The 27,021-nt window shown below is 41.8% G+C and overlaps 1 protein-coding gene across 6 annotated transcripts in view; it reads right to left on the bottom strand.

Annotated features, from left to right (window-relative positions):
• Positions 1–25,165, bottom strand: part of CEP85 (centrosomal protein 85) — a 28,861-nt gene extending 3,696 nt beyond the window's left edge. Inside the window, exons 1-11 of one of the 6 annotated variants that reach the window (XM_036914837.2) lie at positions 25,039–25,165; positions 20,870–20,945; positions 18,104–18,256; positions 10,599–11,293; positions 9,663–9,796; positions 9,133–9,250; positions 7,973–8,158; positions 4,575–4,727; positions 4,190–4,344; positions 2,972–3,086; positions 2,002–2,052 (exon numbers count right to left, since the gene is read on the bottom strand). In XM_036914837.2, coding sequence (XP_036770732.1) covers positions 2,002–2,052; positions 2,972–3,086; positions 4,190–4,344; positions 4,575–4,727; positions 7,973–8,158; positions 9,133–9,250; positions 9,663–9,796; positions 10,599–11,293; positions 18,104–18,256; positions 20,870–20,945; positions 25,039–25,071 — 1,869 coding nt within the window. In that variant the 5' untranslated portion in view covers positions 25,072–25,165. Of the gene's footprint in view, positions 1–2,001; positions 2,053–2,971; positions 3,087–4,189; positions 4,345–4,574; positions 4,728–7,972; positions 8,159–9,132; positions 9,251–9,662; positions 9,797–10,598; positions 11,294–11,677; positions 11,833–18,103; positions 18,257–20,869; positions 20,946–24,527; positions 24,820–25,038 lie in introns of those variants that run through there. The other 5 variants (XM_036914843.2, XM_036914839.2, XM_036914841.2 and 2 more) reach the window with 5 other exon arrangements.
• Between the last annotated feature and the right edge of the window lie 1,856 nt (positions 25,166–27,021).

The following is a 27,021-nucleotide window of genomic DNA, read 5'->3' as shown; positions in this document are numbered from 1 at the left end:
ATCTATGACTTCCCAATGGAAACCTCCTGCAGTCCCTGACCATGTGCCAAATAGAGACCAGCTTCTCAGCAGGGCATTCCAGCCCAGTCTGGCCCTTACCTACTTTTCTAGCTATATCTCTTTTGCCCTCCACACAGTCTCCATTCCAGCTACACTGAATGACTGACTAGCCTTCTTCCCCGAAGTCTCCAGCTCCAGCGCCGCTGCTCACTCCTCTTCCACTTTGCCCAGACTGCTTTTCTGCTTTGCCTGTCACCCAGGAAACCTCCAGGATCCACCTGAGCCTTCCTCAATCTGCAAATCAGATCCAATTAACCCTAATATCTCCCTGCTGTTCATACCTCCATCACAGTTCATGAGTGCACATGATTCCTCCCTCCACTAGACCATAACTTTCTTGAGGACAAGGAACATCCATTCAGCTGAGTTCAGTATTTACTGAGCACTCACTGTAACAGGCCCTGAGGATACTGAGAATAATACCCAACAATCCCTGTACTTAAGCTCATTGTCAAAGCCCTTGACAACAGTGTGTATTAAATGCTTTTGACAGAGATTGAGAAGGGGTAGGAAAGCAAGGACTCCCACAGGCACCTAACATAGGTAGCTGTGTGTGTGTGCATGCTGAGTGCATGCATGCGTGCGTGTGTGTGCGTGTGTAGGGACAATCAGGGTTAGGAGGAGGGAGGAATTTGTTATCTCCTGACTCCATTCTATTCATCATAATTTCCCCCCAATTTTGAAACTGATTTGAACAAATGAAGCATATAAAATATTTCTCAATTTCCCCATTTAAAAAATGTAAACCGCCAAGGAGAATGCCTGATAACTAGGAAATACCCAGTGCGACCATTCTGAATCCACCTAATTCCAGCAAATTCACCTGACATTGCGATTTGCCTGAGAAATCTCATCATGGGTACCATTTAAAATGTTGGACTTCTCAACCTTTGTGTAACTCCAGGGCTCAAGGGAATGTACTTTGAGATACATTAAACTCTTAGGAATGCTTACTAGGCTCAACTATCTCCTTCTAGGACTTGAAATAGGTGAACTAAATAAACAGCCTGACCCACATAATGGCAAAGTCAGGACTGCAGCTTTCAGTTGCTTCTCAGAGTGCTGTACCTGTTCTGGGGTGAAAACCTCTTTGAGTCCAAAGAGAACCTGAATGAACTTGCTTCACCTAGGATTTCTTGAAGAACCCAATTAAGGACACTCCCCCACTCGGACCCAAAATAGAAACCAGGAGTCACCTGTAATTTTTTTCTTATTCTTCAACCCCCTACATTCTGATAATCACTGATTCCTCTCAATTTTACCTCCTCAAATTCACTTAAATTCATCCCATCTCCTCCTTGCTGTGCTGCCTTATGCCTGGTTCCTTTGTCATCTCTTAGTAGGATTTCTTCAACAGTCCACTAGCCTCTATCCTTGCCAGTCTCCAAGTGTCAATCTTCCACACTTAAGCCTGAGATGTAAACCTGACCACATCACTCCCCAATTAAATGCTATGGTAGATTCCCATCACCTACCTAGAGAATAAAAGCCAATTTAGTTAGAGAGACAAAGCCCTCCCGTAGCCCAGTTCTCTGTTCACCACCTTACATCAACAATACTGAACTGCTTGCAGCTCCATGTGCAAACCTGCTGTTTTATGCCTCCATGCTCCTACCTGGGCTGTTCCTTCTATCTGTCTCCTCCTCTTTGCCTGGCTAACTCCTCCTCCTCCTTTAAGGCTCATGACCTCCCAAAACCCTTCCTTGGCCTCCCCACTTCCCATGGACTCTTCTATGCTTCCCCAGGGTAACATGGACATTGTTTTCACAGTAATGTGCTGAAACTCCTTCCCCAAAAGACTGTAAGCTAAAAGCATCGACTGGGTCTCATTCTGGTTGTACTCCTAGTACTGAGCAAATTGCACCAAAGAATAGTATTGGCTGAATTCTAGAGATTCCATCATTAAGTCTTGCATACCATGTCCCAAGAACTCCAGCTCACCTGTACTTGTGAACGCAACTGATCTATCTTCTGCTGTTGCTTCTCCACAATCTGAAAGACCAAGTTATCAAGGAAGGCTATCATCACAGGCTTGTTAGGTCAGAGGGCAAGAGGCTGCACTGGATTGTGGTCTGGCTATTAACCCCACTGCCTACAGCCAGTCAATAGTGACACCAGGGTGAAGACAAATTAGCTCTACTTACAGAATTCTAACCCAGACACCCTATCTTACCTAACTAGCTTCACATTCCTGTACTCCACTCAACATAGAGGTTTAAACAGGAAGGTAGTGTGAAGTATGACCACTACTGGGTGTGGGGCCCTGATAACTGCAGGCCAGTGGAATCAACCTTATATATATAGAGAGAGAGAGCGGGAGAGAGAGAGAGAATGCTAGAGTACATTCTGGTTCTTTAGTAAAGGATATGACTAAAAACTCAGCTCTAATGAAGTCTGCTCCATCCAGGGCTGTGAGGATTGTTGCTACTTATAGCACTGGTCACAGTGACTGTTCAAGGGGAGAATCTGAATGGGCCTGTTTCCCAACCTTTGAGAATGCAGGTATTCTCTGAACCATTTCTGCGTCTTTTTTGCTGATCTACAGTCTCACTGGCAGGCACTGGGCTCCTTCTTTGCTGAGTGATGGCCATCACTGGTTAGAACTCTGCCCAACACAAGAGGACCTGTATGGGGCCTGGGTCATGAATGAAGTGTACCAACCTTCAGCGCATCATTTTGGAGCATCCAGTCTGGATGTTTAGAGGCATGTCCTCCCCTAACTGCCTGCCTGTCGTAAGGATGAGTTATCTAAAATGCAACTTGTTATACAGGGGTCACGTCATGAAAAAGAGAGAAAAGCTCTAAGCAGCAGATCTTAGATGGCCCAGGGCCAGAAACTCACAGCTCCTTACCAATACATTATCTCTTTCCTCTCAGCCTGCCCCATTACAGCCCCGACACCCTTAGTCACCTTTCGGAGAGAATCACATTCCTTTTGCCAGGACTCCATTTCCATTTTTGGACCTTCTCCCTGTTGGGCTAGACCTTCTCCACTGGTCATCTCCACACACTGCTTATCTTGAAGGCTGAAAGAGAGTGGCCTCTTCAAGAAATCTGAAGTCAGAGAGATGTAGATTTGACTCCTGGTTCTACTATTTACTGTGGGTTTTGGGGCAAGACCCTTAGGCCCTTCCAAGCCATAGCTGAGGATAATGTATTAGGTCTGTTGTAACACAGTGTATGCCACACAGAAGCTGCCCAGTGTGAGTCAGCTCTCTTTCCTAGAAGCCAGCATCTATAGTTGTCTACCTGCCCAAGGCTCTTTTACTCTTTGTTAAAATATTTTAAAAATAAACTTTCATTACAAGTATCTAGATTATAAAAATCATACATGTGCATTGTAGAAATTTTGGAAAATATTTTAAAAATCTCCTTTTTTCTTGGCACATAGTCTGGGGTTGAGTCAGCTTCGTCCCCTAACCTTGCTTCTGACTCCAAGCAATGGTCTCCTCCAGTGGGTGCCCACAACCACTTTCATCATGGCCCGTCTGCTGAGATAAACAAAGGGTCACTGTGGTTGAATATGGGATGAGAAATCCAATCCATCCCATTAGAAAATGGATTTGGTCCAAGAGGCTACTGAAACACAGCCATCACGTTTTCAGAAACTGCTATTAATACGGAAGAGGCTCCCAAGATACCCTGAGGAGACATTATGGTATCTTGTTTTGTTCTCAGAGCCTGTTGTAGCAATTGAGAGTAATCCCCAGGGCTGAGGAGAAACAGATGCTCTTGGCCTTTAGTTTACAAGGTTTAAAATGTGGACAGCACTCCAGTCCTCAGCATCAGAATCTACTTTTGCAAATATATAGATAACTCATCTCCCAGTTTATGAAATGCTCCCATTCATTCAACACTACATACTCAAGAATTATTACTATGCCAAGTACTGCACTGGATTCTTCCAAAGGACTCAGTGATAAGGTCCCATGTGACCACTGCCCCCACTACACACTCCATCTCAAAAACCTGTTCCTTGCCCAATAAGCAGCTTTCCTATTATTCACAATCCAAAGAAAACAAAGCTCAAAGTGATATGCCCAAAGTCACATAGGTAGTGAGTGAGTGGGGTAGTCAGAACCAGAACCTAGCTCTCCAGTTCTTTCCTCAACCCCACTCCTTTCCTTACCTACGTCTAGTGGAAGAGAGTTCTGTTTCTCTCTGTCTCAGGCTTTCCAGCTGAACCTCCTTCTCTCTGCATGCTGCCTGGGTCTCCTCCAGCAAACTCTCCAGCTCCGTTACTCTCTCCTGGAGCTCTGTGCTCTTCAACTCAGAATCCTTAAGCTGAGAGACAGGATCCTATGCTTAGGTCAATAAGCCAAGGAAGGCTTTGTTTAGGTATCTCAGAAAATGTGCAGTCCAGTTACAAATTTGACAGATGTGAGTCTGGACATGACTCCTTTGGGATTTTCCTTTCAGGAGGCCATAAAGTAACTGCATACAGCAGAGGCTGTAAAGTCCCCCTGCCTGGCCACTCCCTGCTTGCCCCAGGTATGCCCAGACATTGCTGTTACCTGCTGGCTTTGCTTCTGATGATCTTCCAGGGTGGGGAGGTCTGCCAGATAGCGTTCCAAGGTCTCAATACGCTGCTGCTTCTCCCGGTTCTGCTCAGATTCCTTCTGACATTTCTTTTTCAAATTATTGATATGTTTATCACGACCCTTGACCTAGGACAGAAATGTCAAGAATCTGCCTCCATTAACTCTTTTAGGACCCTGAACATCAACTTTTTCCCCAAAGTGACCACTCTCTTAAGGCTGTAAATGTTCTACTGCAATGAAGGCAGGAGGAAGCTAATCAAATTTTGCCATTTGAGATTAGAGCATAAACTGCGGAGTTAATACACTTGAATTTTCCAATCAAAGGGTGAGGAAATACGTAAATGCATTCACGGTGGGCTCTGGCTCACATGAATAACAAAGACACTCCTGTTATTTGGGAAATTCTAAAAGTTTAGAAGTTACTTCCCAGGAAACTTCCTCCCTCCAGAGCAAAGACCAGATGAATTATTTATTATATAAAAATGCTACCAATTTAAGAAAACTGCCCAAGCATTTATGTTATGAGGTGACTCAGAATGGGGGCTGGCCACTAGAAAGACCAATGGAGTTGAGCCCAATTCCTCTGAGGAGAGGAAGGGGGTAGGAGGTTGATTCCAACCATGCCTACATAACAAAACCCCAATAAAAACTTGGGACACTAAAGCTTGGTGGAATTTCCTGACTGGTGAACACATAGCTGTGCCAAAAGGGTGATATGCCCTGCTTCCAAGGGGAGAAGGAAATGGTAGCCTTGCTTTCAGGACTTTCCCAGACCTCACCCCATGTGCCTCTTCATTTGGCTGGTTCTGCTTTGTATCCTTTATAATAAAACTGTAAATATACAGCACTTTCCTGAGTTCTAAGTTATTCTAGTGAATTACTGAACCTGAAGGGGTCATGGGAACCCTTGGATTTGTAGTCAGTTGATCAGAAGTATAGGTGGCCAGGGGAACCCAGAACTTGCAGCTGGCATCTGAAGTAAGCACAGTCTTGTTGGGGACTATGTGCTTAAACCTATGAAGTCCAATGCTAACTCCAGGTGGTCTGCATTAGAACTGAACTGAAGAAGTATATACAACTTCCCTGTAGATGTACAACCAGTCTGTTCTGGTCTGGTGAGATAGGTAATGCATTCTTCCCTGAACACTCCACATGATATGAACCGAAGTAATCATCTGGAAGGGCTAATGAGACTATAAACTCCTTGAGAGGATAGGCTGTGCTCATTTTGCTCATTATTATATTCCTGACACGTAGTGTAATGCTTGGCACAGAGCAGGCACTCAACCAAGCTGAATGGACACTTTTTCTTCACTATTAAGGCTTTTTATTTAACTTATGAAAAGGAAGTACAGACCTAATTTAACCCAAAAATAAGACAGTTCCCTGAAAATCAGCCACAAGTTTTACCCCAGGTATAATCTGTACCTTTCGAGCTCTGACCAGTGATTCCCACATTTTAATATTTATCAGAATCAGCTGGAAAACTTATTGAAAATGCTGATAGCCAGATTTGAATTTAAGAAATGGTGGACTGCCCACAGATGTTTCTCTCTTCTCCATCTCTAAAATGACAGGGATAAATGAAATACTAATCTAAAAAAGTCAATAGAGGAGGAGACAAAAGTATATGAGAGAGTTCAGTGTTTTCAGAAGATGAAAGTAGACGGGGATAAACGACTTGGAGCACAAGAGTTACAATCTGCAGTGGGTGGAAGTTACTGACAATGTGGACAACTAACTAGGTGTCCTCATGACCCCCAAGAACCTCTGTACTCAAAGCATCAGGAACCTCTGAGGCAGGCAGCAGCCATATACCTGAAAGAGAGGGGGATTCACTGGAAGTCTGTATACAGGTTAGCTGGATACCATCCTCACTCTAGGTTTCCCCAAAAGGAGACTGAAAATTCATTCTCTGGAGAAATCAAATTAGAGATTCCAGACTCAGGGATATTAGTCATAGCAGAAAGAGAGAGTTCAACACTGGGAATAAGTTTAAGTAAAAAATCTATGTTCAGAACTGTGGGACACTAAGCCAATCTCCTTCTCAATGCTGAGAACCTAAAGGCCAGAGCATTCTTGTCCCCAGCCAGGCAGCAGGCTAAGATTCTTTCCTAAAGAGAGTGAGATAAAACATTCAGATTCTGATATTAAGGGTTCCCAAGTGAAGAGTCCATCTAAGTCTGACCATCCTTCAGTGAAGTTCACCAGGCAACTATCACAAATCCAGAGCTTCCGTTCAGCTTTTAAATACTTCATTCTTAAATATGAGCGCCTACTCATTCAAGGAACACCAAGCCTCTAACTTGAAAGATGACAAAACAAAATAAAAAGGACCTGAAGGGCACAGAACACTCCAAGCAGATGTAGACATCTCAAAAGGTATAAGCAATATAATCAGAAAGAAAAGATACTACATCCAAGAAACAAAAAAACAGTAGAAAAATATAAGAGAAGAGTATTTTTCCAAAATATAGAGGTATATACCAAGAGAAAGAAAAGAGTTGAGGATGGATAGGTTTGTGGAGTGGGGCTGGGCAAAGAAATACTTATTTTTACTATAAACATATTGGTATTTGATTATTTGACTTACATACATGTATTATTTTGATTAAAAGTTTCTTTTTTAAATAAGCTTCTAAGTTCCTCGCTGTACCAATGGCACCAATATCACAGAGGAGCTTGTCAGAAGTGCAGGATCTCAGCCTGCCTCCCTCTAAATACTAAATCTGGACCTGCAATTTTAACAACACCTCCAAATGATTCTTATGCATATAAAGAAGCATTTAAGAAGCACCACTCTAGCTGATTTTGATGCAAGTGGTCCAGAAGTAAACATTACTTAACTAGTCCCCCAAGAACATTTGCATTACAGTAGCTGTGAACAGAACCAAAAGATTTTAAGTTCATTCCTTCTGTGATGACCAATCTTACCCCAAGACAATTCTAAGGACACTGGCAAAAATGTAAAAGCTCCCAAACTGGTTGCACATATGGAATTCTTCTCTACTTTTTAGGCAGAGTGAGAAGAAACCAGCTGAATGATGTAAATTTACTATAGGTATCTTGAAGGAGTACCATCTGGTATGACTGCCCAGGCTGGTTTTCCACCCAGGCCAGTTGGCAGCCCACCACAACCTGGGGCAATGAGAGATGATATGACTTTACCTGTCTGTGGTAGTTTTGTGGAGATGAAGCAGAAAGGAGACCATTTCCAGCAGACCAGCCCTGCATGGTAAGTCAATGTAGGATCTTACCCAACTGGTTCCTCCTGGTTCCAAGAATGGGGGCCAGGTACAGCTTAAGGTTCACAGGAGAGGACTGAATGTGGACTCCTTTGTGAACTAGAGATTAACAGCTCTTTAGCTTACCCTTTCTTCCTGTTTCTTCCCCTCCTCCGACTGCTTCTGCAATGCCATTTTAAGTGACTCTCTGATGAGTTGGACTTCAACTTCTGAAGTAGAGAGTTTCTTTTCAAGCTCAATTTTTTCTTTGCTCAAGGCTTCTGTCTTCTGTGCAAATTGTGCACGTAAGAAAGTGTTCTCCCGCTGCAACTCCTGCAGAAAGATTCTCAGTACATAACTGTTCCTTCCCCTTATAGTCCCATGTATTTTACTTATCCCCAGGATACTTAGAGAAATATCACCTTTATCTAAGAATTTCTTCAAGGAGTGCTTTTCAAAATGTGCTTAAAGGACTAACAGCTTCAGCATCATCTATGGATTTGTTAGAAATGCAAATTCTTCAGCCCAACTCCCAGGCCCACTGAGTCAGAAACTCTGGGGATGGTCTCAATAATCTATCTTTTAACAAGCCTTCCTGCTTGTTCTGATGCAGTCAAATTTCAGAACTGCCTTAAAGCAATACCTGAGGGACTGTAGCATAATGTAAGGAACACAGAACAAGGTATCAGAAGACCCAGACTCTCAAGTTCTGGTTCTCCTCTATTCATTACCTATATGATCTTAGGCAAATTCTTCCTCTTTTGTGGACCTCAATTTTAGGCCTCCTAGGTGGCAGACCAGTACTATAATCTGTCTAATACCCATAATTCAAAAACCCAAATTGCAGAAGAAGCTTGGTCAACAAAGCAGGCTTCTTTTAAAGCCACTGACCTCACTAAGAATATGGTTCCCTTCAGTTGCTCCTAGACATGGAAGAATAAAAATGAGAATGCCTCTAAATCCCAATGACCTCTGCCTCTCCCTCCTTTTGGCCAGGGCCAGATTAAGACTTTTTAGAACATCACCCAACTTTAGAACCTTACTACATATCTTGCTCTGCCTTCCCTTTCTCCCAAGTACACCCTGACGTCAAGGCATCTGGACTTCCACCTGATTCTATCCCCAAGCTTTTCTATCCTACAAAGGCAGAACAAGGGATACTTTATAATTAGGATGTTTATTCTTTTAGGGTAGAAGCACCTTCCATCATTTGGTCTCTATTCTATCTCCTGCATACCTAACAGTACCAAGCCAGGGCAACACTGAGTTAGTGCAAGCTGACTGCCATCCTGGCTACCAATGCTCACCTGCAGCCTCAGCAAGCAGACATCCCCAAAGGGAGCAGGGCGGCCCAAAAGGGCACTGTGGACTTGTAGTTCACTCTCTCGCACTTTCTGCTCCAACTGAGAGATGTGTTTCCTCTGCCTGCAAAAGCCAGTAGATAAAGTCCTGACACTAACCCATTTGCAATATGAGCCCCCTCTTTCCTTAGCGGATACAATCCATACCATGAAAGTAAAGGCCTTGGATTCTAGGCAATACTGTTTTGCTGCAGGAGGCAGAGCAAATGAGAAAGCTGACTGAGGAGAAATGAGGGAAGATCAGCTGCAAAGGACCAGATACCCCCCTGTAGGCACTCCTCAGAGCCCCTGCAGAGATACATAACTGCCCTATCACATCAGTCAAATATGGGACTAGACTGCTTATCAACCTACCTCTACCGTGAGGTAAGGCTAAACTGAGGGAGATAGTCTGCCCTTGGGGAGACCTCACTAGGTGCCCTCAGTGGGGGACGCAAGAGCAGATGCTGGTCTTATGGCACCCCTTGCCCTCTTACTTGTCAATGAGGAGTTCCTTTTCCTTTAGAAGGTGTTCATTACTGTTCAGGATGCTGATCCACTGTGCTGGTTCTAATGTAGGCAGTGAAGGAGCAAAAGCAGCAGGATGGTGGCAGATGGCTCCATTCTGAAGCTGCAAGACAAGCAGGCCCAGAGGGGCTTTATCTTAATCCACAGACACCTGAAAATACCCGAGCAGTACCCAGCCGGGTATGCAGACAAGGCTCACTTTGGCTCAGGATGAGAAAGCCCAGTGTTTATGAAATAATTTTAGCTCTGATGCATGACTGGAAAGAACCTGCCAGGAAGACTCCTGCCAACTGGACACTCCCTGCTCAGAAAGGCTCTAGTTTCTAAGAAAAGGTCAGTTATCTTTCATTATCTGGCAACAGAGGCAAACCAGGAGCTAAGATGTCTTCACCAAGAAAGGAGAATATGTCCTGCTTCCGTCCTTCACATCTTAAGTAGCACAACTTTTTTTTTTTTTAAACACAAATGTGGTATAGTGGTAAGAATATAGGAGTTCAAAGATGGTTTTTAAACCCTAGCTCTGCCAACTACCGGCTTTATGACCCTGGACAGATAACTTAGTCTAAAGAACCTGGTAAATTTCTACATTTACCTCAGTGGGGTGCTGCTGTAAGGATTCTGCTATATTCAGTGCACAGCTTAGTGAGTGGTACCTAAGTATACAATCAATGTTAGTGTCCTACCTTTTGGGTTTTCCCTTGAAGTCCACTACTCTGAAGAACCTACCCGGTGTTTAATTAGACCACCAATAGATTCAATGGCATTCACAAGCTGTCATTTCCTCCCTACAAACATCTTCCCTCTTACAAATGTTTTCTTTAAAAGTCAAAACTTGGAGGAAAAAACCTATGCAGTTCTAAGATCTGTGCAAAACTTGCTAAATCCAAGGGAAGAAGGGCCTCTACCTGCATTTGCTCCATCTGCAAACGGATCAACTCTAGCTGTTGCCGACACGTGCTGAGCTCACAAGATCGCTCACGGGGGTGCCAAGGGTCAGGATTCGGCTGCCACACCTGAGAGGGCAGAGGTTTGGAGAGCCCAGGAGCAGGCTGGAGTCCCAAAGGGAGCACCCCACTGCTGCTAGGATGTGGTCCATTCCGCTCACATACTGCCCCACTGCCTGGTGCCTTCTTGGTCTCTGGCAACACTTTGTATAACTCCTTGTTTGTTTCGGTTCTTGGGTTGTGGAAGTGGACTCGGTAGTGGGGATCTGAATAAAGCGTCTCCATCACCGCTGACTGATTTAGGGTAGACTCCATGCTGGGAATATCAAACCTCCTCACCTCTTCTTCTCTTTCATAGCCCACTGCTGGAAACCAGGACTGTTCAATTCCATTTTCTCCAGTAGCGCCACAAAGATACATGAATTCTCTAGATAGGCCTGGAGAACGTTTCATTGCAGCAAGATCTCCATTTCTTGTCAGCGCTACACTTTCAGCCAAGCCTGGCAAAGAGAGTTTGGAGGAAGATGGCCCAGCAGGTGTAGAATTTGGCTTAGCAGGAGAGGTCCCCAAAGTAGAAGGTATCACGTGGGCTGTTGGAATGGTTATGTGGCTTTTGATGGGTTGGAAAGAAGGGCTGCTACTTGAGCTGCAAAAATCTGTGGAGAGAATATAAGTCAAAACTGAAGCAGCAAGCTTTCTTGAGTTTGGCTGGTATGCCAAATGTTCTCTGCCTGCCCTGAGACCAGGCACGAGAGCACTATCCGCACAAGTATCAGGCATAAAGACATGGCAGCCTTATTGGAAGATGTGTGTTCTAGGATCTTAAATGCCATTCACAAAGCAAACCAACAAAAGGCAACCCTAGCTTCCCTGTTAACTTATACTCTGTCCTTTGTATTTGTATAAAAAATGCTGTCAGCCAATAAACAAAGCTGAAAGCTAAACTTAAAAAGAAATAACTTACTTAAGGGAAATGGCTTAGGTCCTACTTTTCTGGGAGCTAGGAAACTCTAAGCTATAATCCAATCTAACAAAAATACCTTTTCCAAGGGCTGCCAGAATCCTCTGTGACCTCCAAAAGCTCCCCAGTGAAGGTGAGCAATGAATCTAAACCATCTGAAGGAAAAGGCGAGCCGGATAGTGCTGCTCTGCATCCAGGGCAAGGAGCACAGCATCTGAATCAGTATTCTGTTCTCGCTCCTACACAACAGACCTGACTGCCTGGATATGTGAAGTTATTCTTAGTAACTCTCAGGTTTCACTCTAGCACAGTATGCACTCTCAAGTGGGTACACACTGAAATCCTCTATTTTATATTTTGCCTTTCACTTACCCCCCTTGTTTGTATTCAACTGTGATTTTTCAATTTTCCTTCAGACTGGATTTGTTTCCTTTAACTCCTGTCTAGTCTTGGGAGACAACTCTCTAGCCCTGCTGCAGAAGGTCCACATTTCTACATATTTCCAACTCTCAAGTTCTAGTCTGATGGGGAATACAGGGTCACAGAACTAATGTGCTTGGGGCAGTGGGCTGCAAGCAAACAAGACAGGAATGTGAGGAACGATACCTGTTACTTTAAGCAGGAAGAAAACTGAATAAGGGGACAAGGCATATAAATGAATTCCCTTTTCAAATATGTGCGGTAATCTTTTCCAAACCAAGCACATCAACCAGAGAGAAGGTTGGACTACCAATTTAATTTGTTTCTCTTTTTTCTCCCATCAACCAACACTGAATATGCTCAGCTAATGAGGACACACACTTAACCTTTTCCAGAATTGTATGAGTACAGATTTACCATCTTCTTGTATGGGTTTGTAAGCAGCTCTTTAAAAACACGGGCAAGCTGGGGGGCGGAACCAAGGTGGCGGCATGAGTAGAGCAGTGGAAATCTCCCCCCAAAACCATATATATATTTGAAAATACAACAAATACAACTACTCCTAAAAGAGAGACCAGAAGACACAGGACAACAGCCAGACTACATCCACACCCATGAGAACCCAGTGCCTCACGAAGGGGGTAAGATAGAGAGAAGCCGCAGCCCGGCGGGACCCAAGTGCCCCTCACCCCAGCTCCCAGCGAGAGGAGAGGAGTCGGAGCGGGGAGGGAGAGGGAGCCCCAGACTGCTAAATAACCAGCCCTAGCCATCCGCACCGGAGCACAGACACACAGTGCATGGGTGCTGGATACTAGGGAAACAGGACAGTAAGACCTGTGAGTGGGTCCCCGCAGCCAGTGCCCCTGGGACAAAGAAAAGCGAGTGCTTTTTGAAAGTCTTAAAGGGACAGGGACCCAACAGCTGGACGGAAGCATTCTGGGACACTTAGTCCAGCAGTTGGGAATCCCAGGGAACTCCAGGCGCCCTAACCCCCTGGGCGTCAGCACAGCTTGGAGGCCCCTCACGGCGATAAACAGCCTCCTGCCTGTTTCCCCTCCGACCTGGCTCCGCCATATTGGAGTAGCAGCCTGAGACAGGCCACACCCACAGCAACCACGGAGCTTAACTCCACAGCGGCCGGGCAAAATCAGAGGCCCTGTCTGCGCACAGCTGCCCAGCACGAGCCGCTAGGGGTCGCTGTTCTCCCAAGAGAGGAGGGCCACAAAACCAGTAAGAAGGGACGTTCTCCCAGCTGACACACACGCCAGCTTTGCACAACTACCTCTATCGCCATGAAAAGGCAGAAGAATTTGATACAGACCAAAATCACGGAGTCAACCCCTGAGAAGGAGATAGACCTAACCAATCTTCCTGAAAAAGAATTCAAAATAAAGGTCATAACCATGCTGATGGAGCTGCAGAGAAATATGCAAGAGCTAAGGGATGACGTCCGGAGGGAGATTACAGAAATGAAACAATCTCTGGAAGGATTTATAAGCTGAATGGATAAGGTGCAAGAGGCCATTGATGGAATAGAAACCAGAGAACAGGAACGCATAGAAGCTGATGCGGAGAGAGATAAAAGGATCTCAAGGAATGAAACGATATTAAGAGAACTGTATGACCAATCCAAAAGGAACAATACCCACATTATAGGGGTACCAGAAGAAGAAGAGAGAGAAAAAGGGATAGAAAGTGTCTTTGAAGAAATAATGGCTGAAAACTTCCCAAACCTGGGGGAGGAAATAATCGATCAGACCACGGAGGTACACAGAACTCCCAACAGCAGGGACCCAAGGAGGACAACACCAAGACACATAATAATTAAAATGGCAAAGATCAAGGACAAGGAAAGAGTTTTAAAGGCAGCTAGAGAGAGGAAAAAGGTCACCTACGAAGGAAAAACCATCAGGCTATAATCAGACTTCTCAACAGAAACCTTACAGGCCAGAAGAGAATGGCATGATATATTTAATGTGATGAAACAGAAGGGCCTTGAACCAAGAATACTGTATCCAGCATGATTATCATTTAAATATGAAGGAGGGATCAAACAACTTCCAGACAAGCAAAAGTTGAGGGAATTTGCCTCCCACAAACCACCTCTACAGGGTATTTTAGAGGGACTGCTCTAGATGGGAGCATTTCTAAGGCTAAATAGACATCACCAGAGAAAATAAAATCACAGCAAAGAAAGCAGACCAACTAACTAGCCTTTAGACTAACTAAAGGCAAAATAAAATCAACTACCCACAAAAGCAGTTAAAGGAAACACAAAAGAGCACAGAATAAAACAACCAACATATAAAGAATGGAGGAAGAGGAATAAGAAGGGAGAGAAATAAAGAATCACCAGACAGTGTTTATAACAGCTCAATAAGCAACTTAAGTTAGACAGTAAGATACTAAAGAAGCTAACCTTGAACCTTTGGTAACCACAAATCTAAAGCCTGCAATGGCAATAAGTACATATCTTTCAATAATCACTCTAAATGTAAATGGACTGAATGCACCAATCAAAAGACACAGAGTAATAGAATGGATAAAAAAGCAAGACCCTGCTGCTTACAAGAAACTCACCTCAAACCCAAAGATATGCACAGACTAAAAGTCAAGGGATGGAAAAAGATATTTCAAGCAAACAATAGGGAGAAAAAAGCAGGTGTTGCAGTACTAGTATCAGACAAAATAGACTTCAAAACAAAGAAAGTAACAGGACATAAAGAAGGACATTACATAATGATAAAGGGCTCAGTCCAACAAGAGGATATAACCATTATAAATATATATGCACCCAACACAGGAGCACCAGCATATGTGAAACAAATACTAACAGAACTAAAGGAGGAAATAGAATGCAATGCATTCATTTTAGGACACTTCAACACGCCACTCACTCCAAAGGATAGATCCACTGGACAGAAAATAAGTAAGGACATGGAGGCACTGAACAACACACTAGAACAGATGGACCTAATAGACATATATAGAACTCTACACCCAAAAGCAACAGGATACACATTCTTCTCAAATGCACATGGAATGTTCTCCAAAATAGACCACAGACTAGGCCACAAAAAGAGCCTCAGTAAATTCCAAAAGATTGAAATTCTACCAACCAACTTTTCAGACCACAAAGGTATAAAACTAGAAATAAATTGCACAAAGAAAGCAAAAAGGCTCACAAACACATGGAGGCTTAACAACATGCTCCTAAATAGTCAATGGATTAACGACCAAATTAAAATGGAGATCTAGCAATATATGGAACTAAATGGCAACAACAACACAAAGCCCCAACTTCTGTGGGATGCAGCGAAAGCAGTCTTAAGAGGAAAGTATATAGCAATCCAGGCATATTTAAAGAAGGAAGAACAATCCCAAATGAATAGTCTAACATCACAATTATCAAAATTGTAAAAATAACAACAAATGAGGCCTAAAGTCAGCAGAAGGAGGGACATAATAAAGATCAGAGAAGAAATAAACAAAATGGAGAAGAATAAAACAATGGAAAAAATCAATGAAACCAAGAGCTGGTTCTTTGAGAAAACAAACAAAATAGATAAGCCTCTAGCCAGACTTATTAAGAGGAAAAGAGAATCAACACACATCAACAGAATCAGAAACGAGAAAGGAAACATCACGATGGAACCAACAGAAATACAAAGAACTATTAGAGACTACTATGAAAACCTATATGCTAACAAGCTGGAAAACCTAGAAGAAATACAACCTTCCAAGACTGACCAAGGAAGAAACACAAAATTTAAACAAACCAATTACGAGCAAAGAAATTGAAGCGGTAATCAAAAAACTACCCAAGAACAAAACCCCCGGGCCAGATGGATTTACCTCGGAATTTTATCAGACATACAGAGAAGATACAATACCCATTCTCCTTAAAGTTTAGAAAAAATAGAAGTTTAGAAAAAAATAGAAGAGGAGGGAATACTCCCAAACTCATTCTATGAAGCCAACATCACCCTAATACCAAAACCAGGCAACAACCCCACCAAAAAAGAAAACTACAGACCAATATCCCTGATGAACGTAGATGCAAAAATACTCAACAAAATATTAGCAAACCGAATTCAAAAATATATCAAAAGGATCATACACCATGACCAAGTGGGATTCATCCCAGGGATGCAAGGATGGTACAACATTCGAAAATCCATCAACATCATACACCACATAAACAAAAAGGACAAAAACCACATGATCATCTCCATAGATGCTGAAAAAGCATTCGACAAAATTCAACATCCATTCATGATAAAAACTCTCAGCAAAATGGGTATAGAGGGCAAGTACCTCAACATAATAAAGGCCATATATGATAAACCCACAGCTAACATCATACTGAACAGTGAGAAGCTGAAAGCTTTTCCTCTGAGATCGGGAACAAGACAGGGATGCCCACTCTCTCCACTGTTATTTAACATAGTTCTGGAGGTTCTAGCCACGGCAATTAGACAAAACAAAGAAATACAAGGAATCCAGATTGGTAAAGAAGAAGTTAAACTGTCACTATTTGCAGATGACATGATATTGTACATAAAAAACCCTAAAGACTCTACTCCAAAACTGCTAGAACTGATATCAGAATACAGCAAAGTTGCAGGACACAAAATTAACACACAGAAATCTGTGGCTTTCCTATACACTAACGATGAACCAAGAGGAAGAGAAATCAGGAAAACAATTCTATTCACAATTGCATCAAAAAGAATAAAATACCTAGGAATAAACCTAACCCTCAGCAGTCACACACCATTTCCCCGAACTTACCTAGCCTTTGGCAACCACTGATCTACTTTTTACAACATTTTGTAGCATGTATCAGTACTCCATTTCTTTTTATTGTTGAATAATATTCTATCATATGGATATACTACATTTTACTTGAGTTGTTTTTATTTTTTTTGGCTACTATAAATAATGCTCCTGTAAACCTTCCTGTACAAGCTTTTATGTGGACATATGTTTTCATTTCTTTTGAGTATATAGTTAGAAGAACTGTTGAACAGTAAGATAACTCCATGCTTAACCTTTTGAGGAACCACCAAACTGTTTTCCAAAGCAGATACAACATTTTACATTCCCACCAGCAATATATAGAGGTTCCAATTTCTGTACATTCTCACCAATACTTGTTATCTTTTTGATTATAGCCAGTCTAGTGGGTGTGACATCTGATAAAGTACCAAAGTGACTAGTTTTTACTTCAATCAACTCATTTAATCACTTTGAAATTGAGCTTTCTCATTTGTAAAATGGAAATAAAAAATATTTCAGAGTTCTTAAAGGCATGAATAAAAAATGTAGAAAAAACTTAACAATCCATCACAAAGTATTTAATCAATAGTAATTAATTAATATTATTGCATCCTACATCTTCTAGAAATTCGTCCCCTAAATGAAAAAACAAAATACTCTTAAAGTACTGCCTGCAAGTTATTAAGTGCAAAAAAACAAGTGGCAGAAACAATAAAGACACAAGACTGCAAAGAGTAAGATCAGTAATGGGTGCAAGAGATGGGAAAAGTCTTGTCAGACACTTACTTCACCAGTGAAAAATAAGATAAGTATGGCTGGGAGGGGCAAGAGAAGGTGGGAACTGCACAAATGGGCCCAGATTAAAGAATCGAAGTGCTCAGGCATAAAAAAAAAAGGGTTCTGTACTTTCACAGCATAGACAACACACCTGGTAACAGTAAGAAATGTATTTGAATGGGTGGGATAGGGCCAGATCACAGAATAACCAAGGCCTCTATTCTACATAATGGAAACAATCAAGGATGTGCAGGAAAGGGAAACTATGAAATCAAGCTTTTAGAAAGATTCATCTAGCAACAACAGGAAAGACTTGAGGCCAAAAACTTGTTAGAAAGTTGTCTCAGATAAGACAAACAGTAGAAACTGAGAAGAAGGGACCAGCTGTGAGAAGCAGGGAGGTAAGAGGAATCAGACTCCTTGACTGAGTGGACTGACCTATGAATTTTCTGGAAAAGACAACAGATGTGGAACACAATCTGAAAATGACAATACATATCGATAACTGAATCATTAATCTACTTACCCTCCGCAATGTCTGAGCACGATGTGCCAATGGCTGTGTCTCCACTGTCAGCTACACTTGAACAGCGGCTGAAGCGGCTCCGAAAGGCCTCTGAGATAACTGGAGTCTGCCATTCAGTTCCCATGGAACTTCCCTTCTGAATCACACTGGAACCTGAAAGAAGTGGCGTTTCCCACATTCAGTGTAAACCAGCTGATGTACCGCGAAAAGACTTAAAAAAAAAATCACTTAAACCTATGAGAATAGCAGCACCCCACCCCTTCTGTGCCTATTTCTGCTACTGAGTTAGTTAATTTTAAATAGAAATAGCATAAAAGGTGAGAATGTTCAAAGACAGAAATAAGACCCACCAAGAATCCAGAGTACTGGGACAGAAAACAGTAATATTTAATAGCAATTACCACTTTTTGAAACCTAGAAGCCACTGCACTTTACCAACATGATCTCATCTACTAATTTACTGACAAGATTATTACCCCTATTTTAGAAAAGACAGAGCTGAGATTTGAACCCAGGTTGTTCTGATTCCAACACCCACATTCTTCCTTCTTACAGGGTCTCTCAATAGATGCTTTTGGCATTCCAGGCATGACAATTATTCAATGTGTGTCTACATATTGCAGGATGGTTCAGCATCTCTGCTGGCCATCTACTAAATGCTAGTAGCAGCCCTCAACCCATCCCATCATCACTATGAAATATGAAAATACCCATACATTTCTAAATGCCTCCCAGGGTAACAGGTAGTCCAGGCCCCTGTTGAAAACAATTGCTTGACTGAAGCAGGGTACTTGTATGGGCAGTGACTCCAGATCAAAGTGAGTCTTGAAAGTCACTCTGAAGAGTTTAAGACTTTGAGGGCAAAGCAAAGCAACCACTAAAATTTTTGAGTGTATAAGACAAAGTAAGATTGATGAGACTTCTGTGACTTTGCTAGCTTGCTCATTAAGGACTGGTAGATAGGAAGAGTTCAATAAATACTTGATTTACAAACATACTAGCAAAGACTTCAATTCACCTTATTTTTAAAAAATCACTATAATTTTCCTAAATCTTCGATGATCCATGTAAACAAACAAACAAACAAAAAGGTAACAGTGGATACTTATCCATTTCCAGTGTAAGAGTTTGAGTTGAAATCAGAAAATACGGTTTTAGACTCTCTGATCTAGTGGGAAGCAAACATTTGAACACAAATCACCTTATTCCCTTCTTCCAAATTAAGTGCTTCTCCCATCTTGTTAACATACTTTCTTCTACTTTTTCTCCCTTTTTTTGCTACCCTTCCTTCTGCTTTCTATTGAAGGCAATCTAACATTCCCCAAGGACTCCTTTTATTCTTTGAGTCACAGAGGACTTCCTGATCTGAAAGAATCTGTATGAGTGCACTAATCTGTAATAATCTTTAATAGAAAACACAGCTTTAATCAGTGCTTCTGATCAGCCTAAGATTAGCCAGTGCTACTATACTAAGGATAATTGTAACAGGCAAAGAAATTTGACTTCTTTGGTGAGTCCATATGGTGTTACCACTCTAGTCAATGTATAATTTGCTAGACCTTTTGAAATAGTGAAAATTGACTGAGGACCTCTATTACCATGTTCCTGGATCCTTATTGGAAATCACTTCTGCTACTACTACTAATCTTCTATTCTTCACCACTACCACTTTTCTATCCACCAATTCCATACATCAATTCTAAAGAGATATTTGCTAAAATATACAAAAATATGTTTTGGTATACTTATAGAGGCTTATGCTTTTTTTCAAAATTTTAGTTTGAAAGATGAAATTTTTTTTGTTACTTCACATGGCCTATCAGCAACATCCTTATCAAATATTAAGACCATTACTAATGAAATGAGAGACTACTGAAGACAAAGCTATCAGAAAAGCAGTGAGCTTTGCTAGGAATTGCTACATTCCAAAAACTTGCATTATACACATAATTGTTGTAAGAAATTGTACAATCTAGCCCTATGACAGTGCCTGACACAGAGCAGATGTTCAATAAATATTTGCTGAATGAATACCGAATTGATTCAGGAAATTGTTTTCAAAGTGCCTACTCTAGGCAATGTGCCTAGCAGAGTATAACAAATATCTACTAACTGCTGTAAGGAACTGTGGAATTTTAAAATTAAATAAAACATATCCTTAGTTGAATAAAATGTACCACTCTTCATAAATACCCCAGAATTAAAAAGTTACTTTTCTAAAATGCTATTTGAATATACCTTATCTACATTGTCGATTGAGTACATGTATATATTTATACATGTTTAATATATCCACTTACTATATCTACTGAGCTTTCAAAATCTTATCAATCCATTCTAGAGATAAATTCCTGAGTCTGTAGTGACAACACAACTGAAACTGTTGGCATCCAAGAATCCCCATCTTTGTGGGCTAGCAGATGACTCACACACCCATTGGACTACAAAGACAACACAGAACACAGTAATTTATGCTGTGTTTTTCTGATTTCAAATGGAACTGTGTTCCAAAGTCAGTCTGTTCCAATCCTTTATGTGTTCTCCCCTTCCAATCAATCATGTGGCCTTGTTGGAAGCCATGTGGCACCAGAAATTAAGTTGTTCTCTCAGAGAGATCTGTTCCTCTATTCAATGAAGCCCCATGTTATTTTTGGTCTCTTAGTACCAGCACTTCAACTTGTTTGCTCAGTATTTCCTTTAAAGGAAACTGTTATGAAATAACAGAGCAAAGGTCAGAATTTAACCTAGAAAATTTTGACTACTCACCTGGTGAAGTGGCATGAGAGATCCTCTCCCTTGGGTATTTCTCCTGCATGGCCATCAACACAGTTATCTGAGCCAACTGTAGAAGGAAGGAATAACCAGTGAGATCTCTCTATTTTCTTTTAATCCCCTGTAACTTGTCCCTGTTCAACTGAAACTGTCAAATACTTGTCAGAGTATTCAAGTATTCTTCCACATGTTTTACTCCTGAAGATATTTTTTAAGGCAAAGCAACTCCCAATACTCCATCCTACTTCTTTTCCTAAAGCAAGGAGAGAAAACCTGGAACCAAACAGTGATTCCCAATGCCAATCCTATATGGTCCTCTTAGAACTCTTCCAATTGTTGCAAAATTTAAAATAATATTACTTCTAATAAATTTTGCCATGGATCTTCTTAGTTGGGGATAGGATGGGAGGGTAGGGTGCTGAAAGAACCCAATAACCAAACCAACAGTGAAGTATTATAGCTTCAATTATGATAAACATAAAACAAATTGTCCAATTCCTCCAGTAAAGAAAGTTAGTCATATGATGAACAAAGATGGACAAAATTCTTAGTCATAAGCAGAACCCCAATCCTCAGCTGAGAACATGAGGTTTTCTATTTCTCCATTCCTTAAAACATTTATATTTACTCTGGTAGTAGGTTCTGAGAATTCACCTGAAGTCTGATGACTATATGTGTAAATAAAAAGCTTTAATTAAGCTTAACTAATAGCAGCAAATAATAATAATATCTTACATTTGCACAGCACTGAGAGGTAGTACCAGGAAGTGGCTCAAGAGTATGCACTTGATCAGACAGACAGCCTGGGTTTGAAGCCTGACTTAGCAGTTTGTTAGCTGTGAAACCTTGGGCAAATTTCTTAATATCTCTGTGCCTCAGTTCCTTAACATAAAAATGTGGATATACAGGACCTAATTCATGCTAATTAATTTAGAATTAACTTACAACAGTGTCTGACACATACTAAGTGCTTAAGTAATGTTTTTATTATTACTTGGCAGTTTATGTCATAAAAAGTAGCATAGTATATGGTTCCTGGAAAATAAGGTATGAATTTAGAAACTCTGAATTTTAAGAGCCCCAAGAGTTTGGGACAAACTGTTAAGAGAATACAATTAGAGATGAAATTCAACTTTGCAGGGAAAACAAAGGATACATGGTCCTATTTCTCTGATGCATTTTACTGACCTCTATAGTTTTTTCTTAGTAACAACCAAAACCCTCACTAATTCACAGCATCTACAACAGAAAGGGTGCCATCCGCTGAAAACCCAGGTCTTCACATACTAGGTAAGATTTGTATAGCAATAAAAGCTTCAATTTATACTATGGCTAGTATCATTCAGTGTGTTAATGGTGACACAGAAGGATTAGATAACCTACCAACTAATGATATTACATGTCAATATCAAAATCCTTTTCTTCACCCCCTTTTTAATAAAGTATAATAAAATGAAAAATAAAAACAAAGTATAAAAATATACTATAAAGTAGGCCCACTGGATTCTGAGACCATTCCAAATTCAGATGACAAAAGAAATCTCAGTTAAACATAAAGAGTTACTCTATGACTCAGCAGTTCCACTCCTAGGTATATATTCAAGGGAAATAAAAACATATGTTCACACAAAATCTTGTACATGACTGTTCACAGCAGCATTATTTACAATAGCCAAAAAGTTGAAAGAACTCAAATGTCCATCAACTGATGAATCGATAAATAAAATGTAGTCTATCCATACAATGGAGTATTTTTCAGCAGTAAAAAGGAATGAAGTACTATACATGCTACAACATGAACACTGAAAACATTACGCTAAGTGAAAGAAGCCAAACACAAAAGGCCACATATTGTATGATTCCATGTATATGAAATGCACAAATCTGGGAGAATTGGCAAATCTGATAAATTAGTGGTTGGCAAAGACTCTGAGGAGGGCATGCTGAGTGAGGGAATGAGGAGTGACTGCTGATCGATAGGTGTTCTCTTCCAAGATCAAAATGTTCTGAGATTAGATAGTGGCAATGGCTATACAACCTTGTGAATATACTAAAACCACTGCATTGTACACATATAAAATTGAATTTTATGGTATGTGAATATTATCTCAACTTTTAAAAAGAACTCTGACAGGGAGTAAAACACTACAGAATAAATAATTCCTGATTTTGTTTCCTATGAAGTTCAAAAGTAGATGGGCTACTGGTGGAAGTTTTTAGAGCCGTTTGAAGGAGATAAAGATTTCCTGAGATAAAAGTGAAGAAATGAATGTACAAGAAATACCACAAATAATCAATTATACAGCCAAGAAAGGCAGGAGTGGAAGCAGACAGAAAAAAACCACCCAACATTAGTTTATATCTTCAATGCCCTTTAAACTACAGAAACATTTGTTCATCCAACAAACTTAACATGTTTTCAGTACTTACTACCATTCAAGCACTGTGCTAAATTCTCTATAGGTATTGTGTCTCATGTTTAATGCACACATCAAATCTAGGGCAGTTACTAATATTCTCATTTTATGGATGAGAAAATAAAGGTTTAGAGAGGTGAAGATCATATAGCCTGGAAGAGGCTTCAAAGCCAGGACTGTGCTGAAATGCTATAGTCTAGTCGGTAGTCTTTCTGTCTGGGACGAAGAATAAAGGAAATTACTAAGACACCACAAACTGGAGTTTCTGCCTCAGATGAAGCCAGAGCTGCAAGCCCCAAAGCTGTTAGGAGCTCATATAATTTCTTCACTTTGCTCTTGGTCACTACCCAGGTTCTATTTCCCAAACTGCTCATCAAGAATTAGATTTTGACTGTTATAATAAGTATTTCTCCCCTTGAATTATAATCTCAGTATGGAACACCGCACTTGGTAGCTGTTGACAGAACCACATCAAGACAGGAGAGGATCTGAAGGGATACACGGACAGCTGACACAGACACAGTAAGAATCTCACACCATCATGCTATTTTCATGGCCCTGATCATTCATTAAAACAGACCTAAAGAAGATGCTACATCCTTGCTGAGAAACTGCCTTTACAAAGAACAAGTCCTGTGACATACACTACCACTAGACCACTACCAAATCAGACAAAGCCTAAAAGCCTAATGGGCAAGTAATGAGCCATGGTTGCCTAATTTATCCTTGTATCACCATTACTAAATACTTAGCACACAGTATTCAATTCATCAACGAAAGTTTTCTCAGTGCCCACTATTTGCCTGGCTGTGCCATGTGTTGGAAAAATACTGGTATAAGAAACTGTTCTGAACCTCCTGGTTTATTGCAATGAAGTAAGTGCCCAACAACCTCTATTTGACAAATTAGCTTTAACCCACTAAGCTTATGGCTCATCCAAAGCACTAGCCTCTCCTGGTCTAGTGAAGGTCTCCTCCATCTCGGCACTCCTGACGGTTTACGTCAGGTAAGTCCTTGCAATGGGGGGCTGTCCTGCACACTATAGGCTGTTTGACAGCATCCCTGACTTCTATCCACGACATGCTAGAAACAGTCCCCGAGTTGTGATGATCGAAAATGTCTCCGGACATTGTCAAATATTCCGTGGGGTACAAAAATCGTGCGGGCTCACAAACATTAGCCTAGTGCCTTCGTAAGTGCTCTCTGTACCAAAACTTTCATTCCTCAAATCTCACCTCAAACCTCACTTCCTCAAGGAGGGCTCCCTGCCCCCCACACTACACCAGCGCCTTCCTATGTCTTTGTATTCTCCAACCGACACTACCGAGGGCTACCTGGTAATCACCGGCTTAACGTCCACTCTTCACGGACTGTGTGCTCCATGAAGGCAAGGAACATGCTTCTCGCCGTCCCCTTGGCGACTGGCACAAGGCCTACTGTTTACGAGGGTAAAGCAACTGCTGGGTAGTGAAAGACGGAGGAAAAAGCAAGGCAACGAAGACGGGGAGGCTACAGAGCCACGACGGGGCGTATGCGTGGCTTTATTTTAGGAAGCACAGGCTTGAGAGACCAAGGGGGACGGCCTAGTCGCTCTGCGCATGCGCCCCGCGCTCCCTCGCCTCCCACCCCCACCCCAACCCCCGTACCCCGAGGTAGGTCCCGAGCGTCTGAGGCTCCGCCGGGGTTTCCCAAGGTGTGGCAGGGTCTGTCAGTCCGACCGGAGCCCCCGAGGGGAGGAGGACTTACGTGGGCCTGAAAGCGGGCAGCGAAATCCCTCATTCAGGGACACCGGCTGGGGGCACCACGTCGGCCAAGGGCGGCGGTTCAATCCCTCCGCAGGCTAATGACCGTTATACACCCGCCTGACCGCGCGCCTCAGAGCGCGCGCAGCCCCGCCCCCGCCGCTTTCTGCTCGCCTGCAGCCAATCAGGAGCCGGGCCGCTGGGTGTTCCGCCCCTGTACGTCACTCGGCGCCGCTTTCGGCCGGTTCTCCCTGCGCATGACGCCGCCTCCTCTTGTAACCTCAGCACCACGCCGGGTCTCACCTGTGGGTGGAGCCCAGCTCACCCAGGCCTGGAGTGGCTGGCGGGGCCTATGTGGATCCAGAAGTTTCCGGCCAGGGCAAATCATTTGGGAATCCCACCCAACCTGCTGCACTTTCCTCCCATTCCCCACCACATTAGCTGTACTCCTACCTGTAACGGGTCAGGTTATGACCAGGAGTTAGTGGCCTGGGTCACTGGCTTGTCAGGGTCAGGGCTTGGGCTGGGTTAGAATCAGTGGTCAGTCCATGACCAGGACTCAGATTAAAATGTAACGGATATATCCTTGCCTTCTACTCACTCAGTCCGCAAGAAAAGAAACTAAGCTCATTTGCATTAATATATACAATACTTAATAATCAGACAGGGAAATTGTTTAAAAGGAGAAACAAAGCCATTAGCCAAAGGATAGTGAAATTCTAGGTATCTGGAAACATCTTGGGAGGGAAAGGCATTAAAAAGTGTGATTTCTTAACTTTGAAGAACCGGACAGAGTTAATTACTGGATCAAACTCACTCTAGAGGAAGGACTCAGGATGTGCTCCAAAGTTCCATGCCCTGTTCTGTAACATTTTAAAGAACGAACATAGAAGGCATAATATAGATTTAAGGATAGTGAATCTGGGTGTGATATGATAGATGAATTTAGAGGGTATTCTCTGAAATTAAGGCCAGAAGCCTTTGTTAAAATATAAATGGAAAGGATAGGTGTCTAAATGAATACATTTGTGTACTCGTAGGAAGTAGTCTGTAGGTGGTGGACACATCCACTTGATGGCTTCTATTACTTCTGTGAAAAGCATCTGAGAGGAGGCAGGAACAGGGTTGTGTAGAGGACTGAGAAGAATGGGGAGGATTTGAAGAGCAGATGCAGAGAATGTAAGAGAAACCTGACTGGAAACAGTGAAAGTGCTGAGATTAAAATTTACAAATGGTAAACAGTACATTTGTACTGTTTTCTCTAACGGATAATCTATATTTTAAAAGTAACTCCATTATCATACTACTAATTTTTAAAAGTGAATGACTCCATTTATATATATATACTTTTATTAAAGTACCATTGATATATAATCTTATGTTGATTTCAAATATACAACACAGTGGTTCAACAGTTACCCATATTATTAAATTCTCACCCCCTCTAGTGCAGTTACTATCAACATAGTAAGATGTTACAGAATCATTGACTATATTCTCCATGCTGTACTACCGTCCCCATGAACACCTTATATTTTGATTGCGAATTATTGTGCCCCTTTATCCCCTTCACCCTCTCCCGCTACCCACCCCCTTGGTAACCCCTAGTCCCTTCTCAGTGTCTATCTGACTCCTACTTATGTATACATATATATATTTTTTGAGGATTTCTGCATGTCATTTGGTTTATTTATTTATTTATTATAATTTTTTATTAAGGTACTATTGATATACACTCTTATGAAGGTTTCACGTGAAAAAGCAATGTGGTTACTACATTGACCCATATTGTCAAGTCCCCACCCATACCCCATTGCAGTCAACTGTCCATCAGTGTAGTAAAATGCCACAGATTTACTATTTGCCTTCTCTGTGCTACACTGTTTTCCCCATGACCCCCTCACACCATGTGTACTAAACATAATATCCCTCAATCCCCTTCTCCCTCCCTCCCCACCCACCCTCCCACACCTCTCCCCTTTGGTAA

Source organism: Manis pentadactyla, chromosome 4, assembly GCF_030020395.1.
Source record: "Manis pentadactyla isolate mManPen7 chromosome 4, mManPen7.hap1, whole genome shotgun sequence".
NCBI classification, from domain to species: Eukaryota; Metazoa; Chordata; class Mammalia; order Pholidota; family Manidae; genus Manis; species Manis pentadactyla.
The sequence above is the reverse complement of the archived record's forward strand: the minus strand, read 5'-3'. Positions and strand labels throughout refer to the sequence as shown.